The sequence below is a fragment of the Lactuca serriola genome, chromosome 4 (genome assembly GCF_051521515.1).
Source record: "Lactuca serriola cultivar US96UC23 chromosome 4, Lser_US96UC23_V15, whole genome shotgun sequence".
NCBI classification, from domain to species: domain Eukaryota; kingdom Viridiplantae; phylum Streptophyta; class Magnoliopsida; order Asterales; family Asteraceae; genus Lactuca; species Lactuca serriola.
In genome coordinates this window covers 92205053-92218956 of record NC_136411.1, presented here as the reverse complement: position 1 = coordinate 92218956, position 13904 = coordinate 92205053, and the positions used below count along the sequence as shown (strand labels likewise).

Sequence of the window (13904 nt, the reverse complement as noted above, 5' to 3'; positions counted from 1 at the left end):
ACCATCTGGGTTAAAAAACTAAGTTAGAGACCAAAAACACAAATTCCCCAAAACCACAGGGACCATTCGTGTAATTTACTCTTACTTTTCGTTTTGTTCATATTTGGGTAACTATTTTTTTTATACACATTTAGGTAACGAATTTGTTGAAAGTGTTCACATCTAGGATGTAACCTACTACAGCAGGTCATAATGGTCATATGTGAATACTTCCAACAAATTTATTACTAAATGTGTACAGAGAAAATATAATTACCCAAATATAAACATACCAAAAAATTAATTAACTTGATAAGTGATATTCCCTTGAAATTTCATTTACTTTGCATATCTCTTTTTGTCATTTGCTATGTCACGTGCCTTTCATTTAATTTTCAAAGAAAAAAAGTACAAGAGGATCCGTGACTTTTCTTCTTTTATTCTTTTTCTTTTATTTCTTTTTATTATTTTTGTTTTCCACGTAAGTTTGTCTAGATAAATATATATCCAAAACAACCCGTCATTGCAATTCATATTATTTTAGATTTTTTTTTGTTTTAAATTAGCAAAATTTATTTTTAGAGAAAAAATATTATGTTTTATTTTGTATAATATTTTCTAATTTAATTAAATAAAAAATAATGATGTGAAAAATAAGTTGAGTAAGTTGAAAAAGAGAGTTTCCATATGGTATGGGTTGCAAAAGATTAAAAAGAAAGAAAAAAAGTTTAGATAGTCATGTTTTTTAAGAAATCAAAATCAATTCTTAGCTATATAACCCTTGAAAGTCACATTATATATAATTAAAATGCATATAAACTATCAAATATAAACCATCCATTTCTTTGAGAAAACAACTTACACACATATAAATATATCAACTGATCAAGTATCTATATTTATTATTAAATATCATCTCTAATATTATTAGAACCACCTCACATCCTATCTTATTTTTTTTAGAGATAATTTTATATATACCATTCTTAAAATTAGAACGTATTTGTCAAGACTAATTTTTAAATATTATAATTTTTAACGAGAATTATATCTACAAAATTTTCAACCTACCAAAATGTATCATAAATGAAATATGCATGAAACCATCCTCAAAAAAATAATCTCCAAGTGCAATTGCAAGAAAAAGATTAAGTATGAACACTATCATTTCAAATATTATTTTTTTCTGTTTATGATGGTCAAACCTTATTTATTAGAAAAGATATATATGGAAGAAAATTACATTTAAAATAATTTTTTAAATTTTTTTGCAAGGAGGCCTGTATTAAGTATTTACATTTACTCCTTTTCTATACACAAAATACACTACACATTACAAGAATCCAATACACATTCATACATTGATACATACCAACGTCATCAACCTCCTAGCTGTGTACTCTCCTGTTTTCCCCAAATACTCAAAGAAACAGCCTTTGATTTTGATTTTGTAGCTAATTCTCATAAAATTCTGAAATTTTCGACTGTTTTAGCCAGCAAGACGCAAAAATGCAGGGATGTAAGAGAACCGACGGGAGAAGATGGCGGTGTCGCCGGCCATTGATGGACGGGAAAGAGTACTGTGAAACACACTTCCTTCAGTACTGTCATCGGCTGAAGCACGAGCCAGTTCCCGCTGCTCTTAAACTCGCCGGAATTAGGCACAAGAAATTGGTCCCTAAAGTCGATGAAGAATCGTCACTTCAACATGGCGGAGAATACGAGGTACCCCTAAGAAGAAGGGGTAGAAAACGAAATCGGCCATTGAAGGATGTGGATGCAGTTCGTCTACCCCGTAAAAGGGGTAGACCACCGATGAAGGGGGCTGTAGTTGAAATCTCCGATCAACTTGAGGATGGAAGCAAGTTAACTTTCCAAGACGGAAATCTGCACTTGTATAATATCAAACAGGAATATGAGAAAACTGTTGTTAAGGATCTCATGTATGGACAAATGGTGATACCCCGACCTTCTCCGATGTCCTTACAATTCAGAACTGTGCAAAAAGAAGTTTCTCCGAAGATTAAAGTTGGGGTTCCATCTGCAACTAGATTTCCCAGAAGGACGATCCGTTCTAAAAACGTTGAATCCGATCCAATTGCTACAGTTCAGGTTGTTTCTCATACCCAAATTTGTTATTTATGCATCTACATTGTTATGTTTTTGCTTGTCTATAACCTAATTTCGTAGGGTGCTTTACTGATTTTTCAATTTTGTGTAGTTTTTTTCATAGAGAAAAATTATAATTTTAAAACGTATATCGTATCAAATTTCCTCAATCTGGTAATTTCCATGGAATTCATCTCTTTACCAAAATTCAGGTTGATTTTCATTTCTCAAATGTAAGGGTGTACCTTTTGGGGCTGGTCAAACGGGTCGGGTGGGTTGGTCAATGGGTCAAACATGTCCAAGATTTTTCTGATGGGTCAAAGTCCATAAACTGGTCAAAACGGGCCGGGTTGACCCCTGACTTGTCTTTTGTCTTTTTCTTCTAGTGTCATAGATGATTATAGATTATTAAACATGATTAAAGAATCATTGTTAAAGTAATGATCAAATTGTTGTCCACTGTTCATTTTCACATAAAATATGATGTTTTTTAATGTAAGTTCATAGCTTAATGCTGTGTCTTTCTGTTTTTGGTTTATATTTCCAGATGTTACCAAATATAAAAGAAAATATAAAAGCATCTGCAAAGACGAATATCATCAAGAGGTGCCATTGGTGCAAATACACCAGCTATCGTGTTTTTGTCCAATGCTCAACATGTAAAACACAGTTCTTTTGTAAAGAATGTATCGATAAAAGGTCCGTTTTACCCTTATAACTTTACTAAGATCCCATTAATGCTAATGTACTCATGTTTTTGCTCTTGCTTATTGATTAAAATCTTTATCCTTAAAAGGTCCGTTTTACCCTTAAACCATTGAAAAACATGTTGTGGTTACTTATATGGATCATAACGATAAATGAAGTTGAAATTACCTTTTATGTGATAAAAATTTAAGATTTTTTTTTTTGCTTGGATTTAGGTTTTATTGTAGGTCATCAATCAAGAGATTGTGTCCTGTGTGTGAAGGGACGTGTGAATGCCGAACTTGCTCAAAAGCAAAATCTAAAGAAGTTAAAAAGAAGGTTAAAAATCGTATACTTTTATACTGTTTTTTTAGTATGACATGACATGACATGACATGACATGTTATACAGCTTTTGGGAAGTCAATGGGACAAAAATGGTAAACTTTTGTCCGATCTTTTAACAAGATGGGATGGAGACTCTTTCTCTCAATCTCCATTTGTGCAAAAGACGTGAATGCCCTTCTCATCCTCATCCTCAAAATAGCCCTAGAAAGCTTATCGATTCCTGTTATGTCCCGAATAACAAACGCAAACGTAGCCTACATACAAGATAATGTGTGCAAAAGACGTAAATGCCCTCATCCTAATCTGTCTGCTTTCATGTTATGAAATATATTTCAGGAGTTGGTGATTTATGATTGTGATGAGGAGGTGATGATTTACAATGGTGAAGAGGAGGAGGTGGTGGTTTCTGAACCTGAAAATGAGGTAGCTGTATACAATCATGAAAAGAAGTTTGACAAAAGTCAACAACTTCACATGATTCGCCTCCTTCTTCCACTTATGGAAAAAATAAATCAAGAAAAGATGAATGAGCTGGAAACCGTAGCTATAAACAAAGGTAAAGCGTCCTTTTTCTTTTCTTTTTCTTTTTTCTTTTAAAACAAGAATCAAAAGGGTTTTCAATATTTGTTAAAATACAGGAAGAGCTCATTCCGAATTACTAGTTCAGCTTGTAGAATGTCCCAAGAAGCCAATATGCAGGTGGGTTTTCAATATTTTCAAATAAAAGTTTCTTGAAATAATTTCTTATGCTGTTTTAAATGATCTTGTGGCTTATATTTTTGGCACAGTTTTTGCTCTTCATGGGTTACAGACATTCACAGAAGCTGTGAATATTGTTCTTACATTCTCTGCATTCATTGTTGTCAAGAGTTTCATGAAGGATACTTACATTCAGGTCTTGGAGATTTGAGGAATACTAGGTTAGTTAGAAGCAAATCAAGAAAGATTTCATGGGCATTTAGCATAGATGGAAGCATAAGATGTCCACCACAAACTTTAGGTGGATGCAATCAAGATTTTCTCCAATTAACTTCTTTTTCCCCCTTTGGTTTGACAAAAGATCTTGAAGAAAACGCAAAGCAAATAGTAAACAAATATAAATTCAAAAAATCTTTAGGGCTTCTTTCTTCAACTTGCTTACTATGTGATGAAAATGACAAATTGGGTAGTGAAAAAGTTGGAAACTTGATTAAAAACAAGGGTTTGTATTTCAAGACTAAGCAAGATTTGATGGATAAAAATCTTGAACATTTTATGAAGCATTGGGGTAAAGGTCAACCTCTTGTAATCCGTAATGTCCTTCAAAGTCAACAACATTTGAATTGGGATTTCGGTTACTTGTTGTGTAAGTATCTTGAAAGGAGTGAAGGAAAAGGAAAATCAAAAGGTGGATTTGATTGGTGTGATGTGCAATTCGGTAGAAAGCAGATTTTTAAAGGTGGTGTAACACATGAAAATGTGTGGCAAGAGCTTTTGAGATTCAAAGTTATGTTTTCTTCAAACTTTTTTCAAGATCATTTCCCAGATCATTATGCTGCTGTGATGGAATCTTTACCTGTTCAAGAATATATTACGGGTTTTATGAATCTTGCAATGAATGTTTCACATGAATCTGGAAACCCTAATTTGGGACCTCGTGTTTGTATCTCATATGGTGAACCGAATCTTACAGATGCTGATCTTATAACTAAATTGTGTTTTCATGCGTATGATATGGTAATTTTTCAATTACTTTATTTTTAATGTTGTTATATGAAACCTATTGATGTTTCCTCTTTTGAATTCAGGTTAATATTCTTGCGTATGCTACTGATAATCTGATTTCTGAGGACAATCTTAATAAAGTCAAGATCTTGATGAACAAATACAGTTCACAAGAGCATATAAAGTCTTCAAAGAAGATCAAAACAAGAAATGAACTTGAAAAACTATTTGAAAGTTCACCAAAATTGGAGGCGAAAAAGAATGATGTAGATATGTCATTTGATGATTCAAACACTGAAGATTCTGATTCTGATTCTGATTCTGATTCTGATGATGAAGTTTCAGCTTATTCTCAACATGAAATCGGGACATGTAGTCATTATGAAGAGGAACAAATAGTTGAAACTCATGGGATTGAGTGGGACATTTTTCACCAGAAAGATGTCCCAAAGCTTTTGGAGTATCTGAAAAAGTATTCTGATAAATTCAGTAAATCTTGTGGTTCTCCAAAAAAGGTATAAGTTTGTTCAATTTAAAAACAAAAATGAGAATTTATATTCTATCAGATAACTTAAATACGTATTTACATTTTACATGCATTACAGGTTGTTCATCCACTTTTTGATGAAGTCTTTTACTTAGACGAGCTTCATAAACTGAGAATCAAGGAAGAATTCAGTAAGTTTCCATCTTTTAACAAGTTAGTTTTAATTGCTTTTCGATTATCATTCTCATTAATGTTAATTATTTAATATATTATATTTCTATTATTATATGATTAGATGTTGAACCATGGAGTTTTGAGCAACATATTGGTGAAGCTGTTATCATTCCAGCTGGTTGTCCTTACCAAATGAAGAAAGTTAAGGTAACATGTTATAACTCTAAGACCTTAATTTGTGTATACATGTATTCTTTTTGTTTTGTTATATCTGATATATAAGAATTAGCAACATCCTTTAATTTATTTGTGTATTACATTTATATCATCCTACTTCCATTTCTTTCTACTACCACATTGTATTTAAAATGTTTTACTAGGAAGAAATGAAAGAAGCATGCTATAATAATTAATAAACAAATAAATGAAAGTATGTTGCTATTTCTTGCATTTAACACTAAATGTTCATTCTTGTGTAGTCATGTGTTAATGTGGTTTTGGATTTCATCTCACCCGAAAGTGCAACTAACTGCATTAAAGTAGGCGATGAAATTCGCCGACTTCCTGTAAATCACAAAGCCAAAGGGGCAATGCCAAAGGTGAATATTTTAAAAATTAAAATAATATTTCTTTTTTTTGGGTATGTATATGTGGATAGTATTACTAATGTAAGAAAATTCTCTATTTAGGTCAAGAATATGGTTATTAATGGCATGGATGCAGCAATTGAAGAAATCCGTACGGTTTTAGAAATGTAGTATTTATGTAAGTACAAAGGGAGGGCATTCACGTCTTTTGTCATGTGTAATATAGGGGCTTGAAGCTCTTTAAACCATTTTTTTAATATTTTATTTTAACACCACTATTCTATCATCTATAGGTACATGAGACTTGAAGCATGATATGGAGCATGTACACTCCAAAGCCAAGTCAACTAAAATGATGTTTAAAAATGGTATTTTGCTTATGTCACCAATTAGCGACTCTTTTTTATCGGAGTATAAACTCATGATGTGATGTTTTATGGTTTTCTTAAAACTGTTTTATGGTTGGTAGTTTATGGGGCGTTGTGGCGCCTATGTTTATGAGGTTTGCATATGTGTCATCTTTTTTTGAAGTCATATATATATATATATCATGAATTGCATCATAAAACCCAAATGCATAATAAGAAAGTAGGCACAAGATGTTGAGTAGGAAATAAAACAAGAATTGATTGCATAATTGATACATTTGCTTTCGTAAATCTAGCATGCTTTTTGTTACTTGTTTCTATTTTAGATATATGTTGAATTTGACTAAATGTTTTGATTATCGGTTGATCGAATATTTGCTTGTTTGTAAAGCATATATTTTGTCTAGATAAAGCTATACTCGAATAGAAAGAAAACTACGTATAATAACTAAGGTGATCATAAATGTCGGTTTTCTCTTCCTTTTGTCACACTAATTGGTGTTTTCGATATTTGTCGAAGGCTATATACAACTTATATAGGACTACTCCCTTAATGTTTTGTGTTATTTAAGTTGAGAGGCAAAGGGAGAAAGGCTCTAGCTAGTAATACTAGGACGTAAAGTGTTGCATGTGAATAAGATGCTAGTTGTGCTATAAAAATGGTATATATATATATATGTATGTATGTATGTATGCATATGTATATAGGGATGATTCCAATAGAACAGTAAATAAAGTGAGAACGTGACAACACTACTTTTATGTTATTATTCTGCTATGAATTTTGTATATACAATTATATTTCATTATTCAGTATTGAATATATGAATAATCGTACATTAATATTCACATTAACATTTACTTAAATGCTACACATATATAAAATTCATAGCAGAATAATAACATAAAGGTAACGTTCTCATGTTCTCACTTTATTTAGTGTTTTTATTTGAACTTATTCCTCTGTGTGTGTGTGTCTATATATATGTATGTATGTATGTATGTATCTTGTATGTGTATACGAATGGATATATTACTATAAGTGGGTTATTACACGGGCTTAAGTAATGGCAACTTTAGTACCTTCTTATGACTCGTCTTTCTAAGAAGAAACCATGTGATCCCTCACCCCAAGTGATAGATTAACTAACGTCACAAGTCACAATTACCAAAGTACCCTCGAACTAGTCACAATGCCTCTCATGAACAATATGAACAATTTCCTTGTGCGACTTAAAGGGCAATTATGGAAAAGATCGTGATGGAGAATGAAGATGCCTATTTGCTACTTCTATGTAAAACTTAGTCTAGAATTAAAGACATTAGTTTATGACTTTATGCGACATGTTGTATATAAGAAAAGAAGAAATCTCGTAAGAACTTATAAGAATTGAAGCTTAGGCCTATTTATTTTTGATGTTTAACATTTTCTTTTAGTGGGTTGTATTTACGTGAAGTAAGGAATTGTGGGTCCCATTTATGAGTAATAAAGATGGGACCTACAAAATAGTTCACGGAAAGTTTTGGTCAAAGGAGCACCATATAGAAACTATATCCATTGAGTTAAATTTGTAATAATAAATATGTTCTTATATTCTTAATAAAGCTCTCCATTATAAACACACCAAATATCTAAGATATTAAATACATAGACTCCAAAATGTGCATCAATTTTTTGCTAATTTATTCACTTAACCTTGTTCTACAACTATGCTCCCTTCTATGTCTTTCACTTAGCCTTACACTTGTGTGAAAATTCAAAAAGATTAGAATGCCTACAATCTTTTATGCTCCATACATCCGAAAATATAGATATTTTAGTTATTTTTTGTCCAAATAATTAGAATTGTTAAGGATGATATTGTATATATGGAAAATATACAAATTGAAGGGTGTATTACGATTACTATTACAATTATTACTATTACAAATGTATATGGAAACATAAAATCGGTATGGATATTTATTGTTTTAGAACGCTTGTTGAATTGGAGGGTATAATAATTATGTTAGTTGAAGATGTAATCCGATTATCATTGGTCAACGATATCTTTATGACTTTTGGTCAACTTTCTTGATGCCAAAACAAGAAAAATTAATGCTGCTGATGTGGCATTTGAATGTGTGTCGTGCTTGCTTTCTTGCATGACTAGTTTCACATAAGTACAAACTTATTTTGTTTGTTTCTTTGAATTAATATCTTAGTCATCAACTTTATTGGCATGTGGAAAGTATTAGAGTAATTATGACATCAGCAATGACAATATTCTTATAATATGCGTGTAATTGTGTTACATTCTTTATTTAGATTTCTTATTAATCTAATACACATAAATTTTCATTTTCAGGTGGCATTGACCATTGCTATTTCTCATTCAGCAAAAGGCTTCTTCAAAGTGTTGTGTAAAAGGGTATACAATTCTAAATCCCTGATAATTAAGTTCATTCATTATTTTTCCATAATGATACCTCTATATTACCTTTTGAGATCTTGTATTTGACTTTCACAATGTTGAAAATATGATCAAAAGCACATAATTGTTGAATTAACATTAATTACTTATTCTCACCTTTCTTTTTGAGGGTTGTGAAAGCCTCATTAATGCTAATTATTTCTCCCATCTTTCCTTTTTTGGGGATATTGTAACTTGGAATATAGATATAGTTAAAAGTACGTATATTTTGAAGTATATTATTAATCACATACCCCATTTTTCCTTTTTAAGATGTATTTGTCTCCAGATAAAGTTTAAACATGGTTAAAAAGTACATATGCATTGAAACATGGTTAAATTTCTTATTTAGCAAATATTTATCATTTTCTGTTGCAGAACTTTTGTGGCGATCGATAGAAGGGCGTTTTAGTCAAAATCCATTTTGATGAACTTTGAACTGGAGTTAAATTGCAGGCCTTAAATCTTTGAATCAGTCAACAAGAGGTAAAGTTAAGGTTGATCACATGCAATAAGGTATGAATTAAGGTAATCATTATTACACTTGTTATTTCCTAAAATAGCATGTTGGGCCTATTTATTTTTAGTAATTTAACGCTTTCGTTCAGTGGGTCATATTATTTGAACTTTGAAGTGAGGAAATTGAATTTGTGATTGTGGGTCCCATTTATGAATAAAAAAGATGAGGCCTAGAAAATAACATAAACTATTTACATCTTATTTAAAGGAAGCACCATATAAAAAACTATGTCCATTGAGTGGAATTTGTAATAATAAATGCATTTTCCATTATAAAACATTAGAAAATAGCTAATTTTTATTCACTTAAATTTGTTCCAAAATTCTTCTCCCTTTTTTAGAATAGATATAGAATGGGAGGGCGTATTGATCTTGTTGATTTCAAAGATAATCTGATTCGAATTTGGGTATATATGGAAACATAAAATTGGTCTGAATATTTATTTTTTTAGAACAATTGTTGAATTTGAGGGTGTATTATATCATCTGTCAACTATGTCTTTATTACTCTTGTGATGAAAAAATGTTAATGACACGCTGATGTGGCATTTGAACAGGTGTTGTGCTTGCTTTCTTGCATGACTAGTCTCATATAAATACAAACTTATTTTGTTTGTTAGTCATCAACTTTATAAGCATTTGGAATTTTTTTGGTGAAATAATGACATCAGCAATGTCAATATTCTTATAGTATGTGTGTTATTTTCTCGAGCAATGTATAGTTAGATACTGTTTTTTTTTTTCCCTAGGTTTCTTATTAATCTAATAGGCATAAATTTACATTTTTCAGGTGGTATTGGCCATTGCTATTTCTCATATAGAATTGGCTCCTTCAAAGTGTTGTGTAGAAGGGTATAAAATATTAAATTCCTAATTATAGTGCATTTATTTCATTCTCTTAAAAAAAAGGATAATTGATACCTCCACCTTACCTTTAGAGATCCCATGTTTTGACTTCTTGAAAAGTTTAAGATATGGTCAAAAGCACATATTCGTTGAATTAACATGAATAATTACTTACCTTCACATTTCTTTTTCATGCTGTGAAAAATATTTCTTTAATGCTAATTATTATATCCCTTGTATTTCCTTTTTAGGGGTGTGTAAATGTGTTTAAAAGTACATATATGTTGAATTGAAATTAGCCACCTCACATTTCCTTTTTTAAATTGCATTTGAGGTTTTCACAAAGATTAATGTATGGTTAAAACTTAAAAGTACATATGTATTGAACTAAAATAATCACTTGCTCCATCTTTCCTGCTATGTGTCTCCATATAAAGTATAGATATGGTTAAAAAGTTTGAATTACCATTTTACTTAATATTTATAAATTCTAATTACTCACATTGATGAAATTCTTAGTTAATGGTATATATGGAAACAATTTAGTTCATAATTTTAGAATTGTATTGTATGAGTACTAATTTCTTTTGGTTTGAGGACATAACCTGATTACCATGCATTGACTCTGTTTTATTTCTTTCCATTTCACCCTTTAAAATTAGGCCTATTCATGTGAGAAAATATGGAAATTTACATTGTTTGTTTCTTTGGGTTAACATGATAAGATTGACATGTGTGTATTTCATGTATAGGATTCATGACATTAACAATGATGATTTGACTTATCATCGAGTAATTATGTCCCATTTTTTTTTTTATTTTTCAAAAAAAAATTAACGAATGGGTATTTGGTAACTTTATCTAGATTTCTTATTAAGCAAATATTCATCAATTTCTCTTGCAGAAACTTTCTAGGGCTATTTTCGATAACGAGGATGAGGGCATTACGGTCATTTTTGCACATACGAGACATCAAGAGGTAAAGGTAAGGTTGGTCACAAGCAATAAGGTATGAATCAAGTTAATAACTAAACTTTCTATTTCTTACAATAGCAACCCTCACATTTCCTTTTTAAGTATTACTTTTGTCTTCACACAAAGATAAGATAGGATTAGAACTTAGAAGCACATATTAATCTCATTATCACTAATCACTTACCCTAATATTTCCTTCTCAATGTTATGTTGAGATAGAGTACATATATGTTGGGTTGAAACTTGAAATTACTCACTTAACAAGTATATGTGTCATTTTCTCAAATAATTTTTAAATATCATTTATCCAGACACCAGTTAATGGGAAAAAAAACAGGATTAAGTTATTATTATCGATCTAATGCACTAATGATATTTCTACAATTGCCTATAATTAGTAAATAAGTAATAACCAGTTAACCACTTATTCCCACCTTTCCTCTTAAATAGTCATCTATTTCAACACTTTTAAGGCATTACATTTGAGACTTTTACTTTCATTTTTTCTCTTATTAAGGCGTTGTACTTTGAGAAATCTACCTAATTATTGCATTATACTTTCAATTTCTTTTGTTATTACAACACTGTATTGCTGATAATTGTTTTGTATTTGGATGACATTGCTATAACTGGGTAGATGTTTTGAATTACAATGATGTTAATAGGAAGAACTTACATAGAATCCAATGGATCTGAAGAGATTGAATTGCAAACTTTATATAGAAGCGCATTTTGGAATGGTCATCCTCCTTTTGGCTCAGTCTGTTCTATTATTTTATAGACTGTATTTGACGTGTATTGGATTGAGGGATAGAATATTAGTTATTGTAAATAAATTTGTAGTTTAGGATGTTATATTCATTCCTTTTGTGTAACATGCTAACATCTCCAAATGCTTTTGGCATTTGTGTAATACCTAAAATCTTGAAAATAAGAATAAAAATATAAGTTGCAACAACAATGATGTATATTGGAATCGTTAGTTATTTCTATTTTTTAAAAGTCGTGATTTCCAAAAGTTGGTCATGAGTGAGAAAAGATTAAAAAAATGATAAAAATTGTAAAACTTTGAAAGCAGCAAATATTGCAATTAACAAAAACTTTCAATAACGAGAGTAATGCAAAAGCCTTCCGAATCAGCAACAAAACGAAGATACCATTTTTTTTTTGGGGTGGGTTGGGGGGCGGGGGACTTTGCCGTTACGAAAAACCTTATAATGTTGCTGTTAGGCGTGACGTGTGACAATGTGTGATATGGCGTGTGTTTTTTTTGTTTGAGACATTTTTTTGCTATTTGTTATGTTTTTTTAATTGGGGATGCAACTATTGTGTTTTTTTGCTAGTTTTTTGTTATTAGTTATCGATATAACACTTCTAAAAACTAGCTATATTTAATATAAATTTATATTTATGTGGTAATATAATTATAAATTAATATAAAATTGCCGTCTTACATCACGTCTTGAAAGACATCATGGCTCGCCATAACTTGTAAAGCTTGAGGCTTGAACTTGCTCTCATGCTACGCCTCACATCATTTAAAACCTTGAGTTAACCTCATACAAATACATCACCTTTGTGTTAATTTTTATATAATAAAAAGCTTTTATCAAATACTCTTTTCAAAAGTTTTTTTCTATTAATTGACTAATTTATCATTATCTATCTTAAATGTTTTATTAAGTCTTCTTATATAATTTATCATTTTTAATAACATGTCATATTTTAAGGTATTTTTGGGGTAGTTTTTTCAAAAAACTTGTGGGGTATTTTTTTTTTAAAGAAAGGGGAGGAGGGAGTGGGTTTGGTACTTGCATTTGGTTTTAAATTGTTTATTTTTATAAAGAAAATATATAAAAAAGCTAAAATAAAATAAAGGCTAAAGAAGTCTTTTTTTTTTTCATAACAAAAGACCAAACAAACAACTTTTTGAAACCGACCAAAAACATAGGAGTTTTAATAATTGTCCTTATTATTTATGTTTTGGGAAATCACATGGAATAAGCATGTAATTTTGTCTTTAAATTATATAATTTCTTTGTAAAATCTGTTTATCTTTATTTTGTTTATTAAATCAATTGATTAGCTAATAAAAAATCTAATATCTTGATATAAAATGAAACATTATTAATTGTAGTGATAAATGTGGCAAAACTTAAAAAGAAATTAAAAAATTAAAAGAAAACTAAATGTTTTGAGTAAATTTTTAAAAAAGCATACGGTAGAATGTTTTCCATTTATTATTATTATTATTATTATTATTATTATTATTATTATTATTATTATTATTATTATTATTATTATTAAATAGAAACAAACTTTAGACTTATTTTGGCTAATAACTATCTCTATTCTTTTCCGATTGCACCCCCTATGTGATTTTTTTTTTCTTTTTTCTTTTATTTTTTGTTTTTTGTTTTTTTGTTTTTTTGTTTTTTGTTTTTTTGTTTTTTTGTTTCCTTCCTATTTTTTTTTGTTTTTAATTCTTTTTCATTTTATATATTATTATTATTATTATTATTATTATTATTATTATTATTGTTATTAATAATAATTTCGATAACCGTACAAAATTCGGAGAACATTTTAAAATTCAGACGACATTTTAAAATTCGGACGACATTATAAAATTCGAACGACTATATAAAATGAAACAAAAGCAAAGTTTG

General features: G+C 29.9%; 1 protein-coding gene across 5 annotated transcripts; it reads left to right on the top strand.

The window, feature by feature from the left end:
- The first annotated feature begins 1250 nt into the window (after positions 1–1250).
- Positions 1251–12211, top strand: LOC145102112 (lysine-specific demethylase JMJ28-like). Of its 5 annotated transcripts, none has more exons than XM_079039470.1 (16): positions 1251–2091; positions 2636–2787; positions 3012–3114; positions 3459–3678; positions 3761–3821; positions 3911–4838; positions 4910–5341; positions 5432–5504; positions 5609–5694; positions 5967–6086; positions 6177–6252; positions 6368–6442; positions 8791–8853; positions 9274–9381; positions 10205–10266; positions 11165–12211. In XM_079039470.1, exons 1-11 carry the CDS (start codon positions 1489–1491, stop codon positions 6243–6245), a joined length of 2847 nt encoding a protein of 948 aa, XP_078895596.1. In that variant the 5' UTR covers positions 1251–1488; the 3' UTR covers positions 6246–6252; positions 6368–6442; positions 8791–8853; positions 9274–9381; positions 10205–10266; positions 11165–12211. The 5 variants fall into 5 exon arrangements, with proteins under 5 accessions (XP_078895596.1, XP_078895595.1, XP_078895594.1 ...); XM_079039469.1 differs by having other exon boundaries at positions 9274–9411; XM_079039468.1 differs by having other exon boundaries at positions 9274–9423.
- The last annotated feature ends 1693 nt before the right edge of the window (positions 12212–13904 follow it).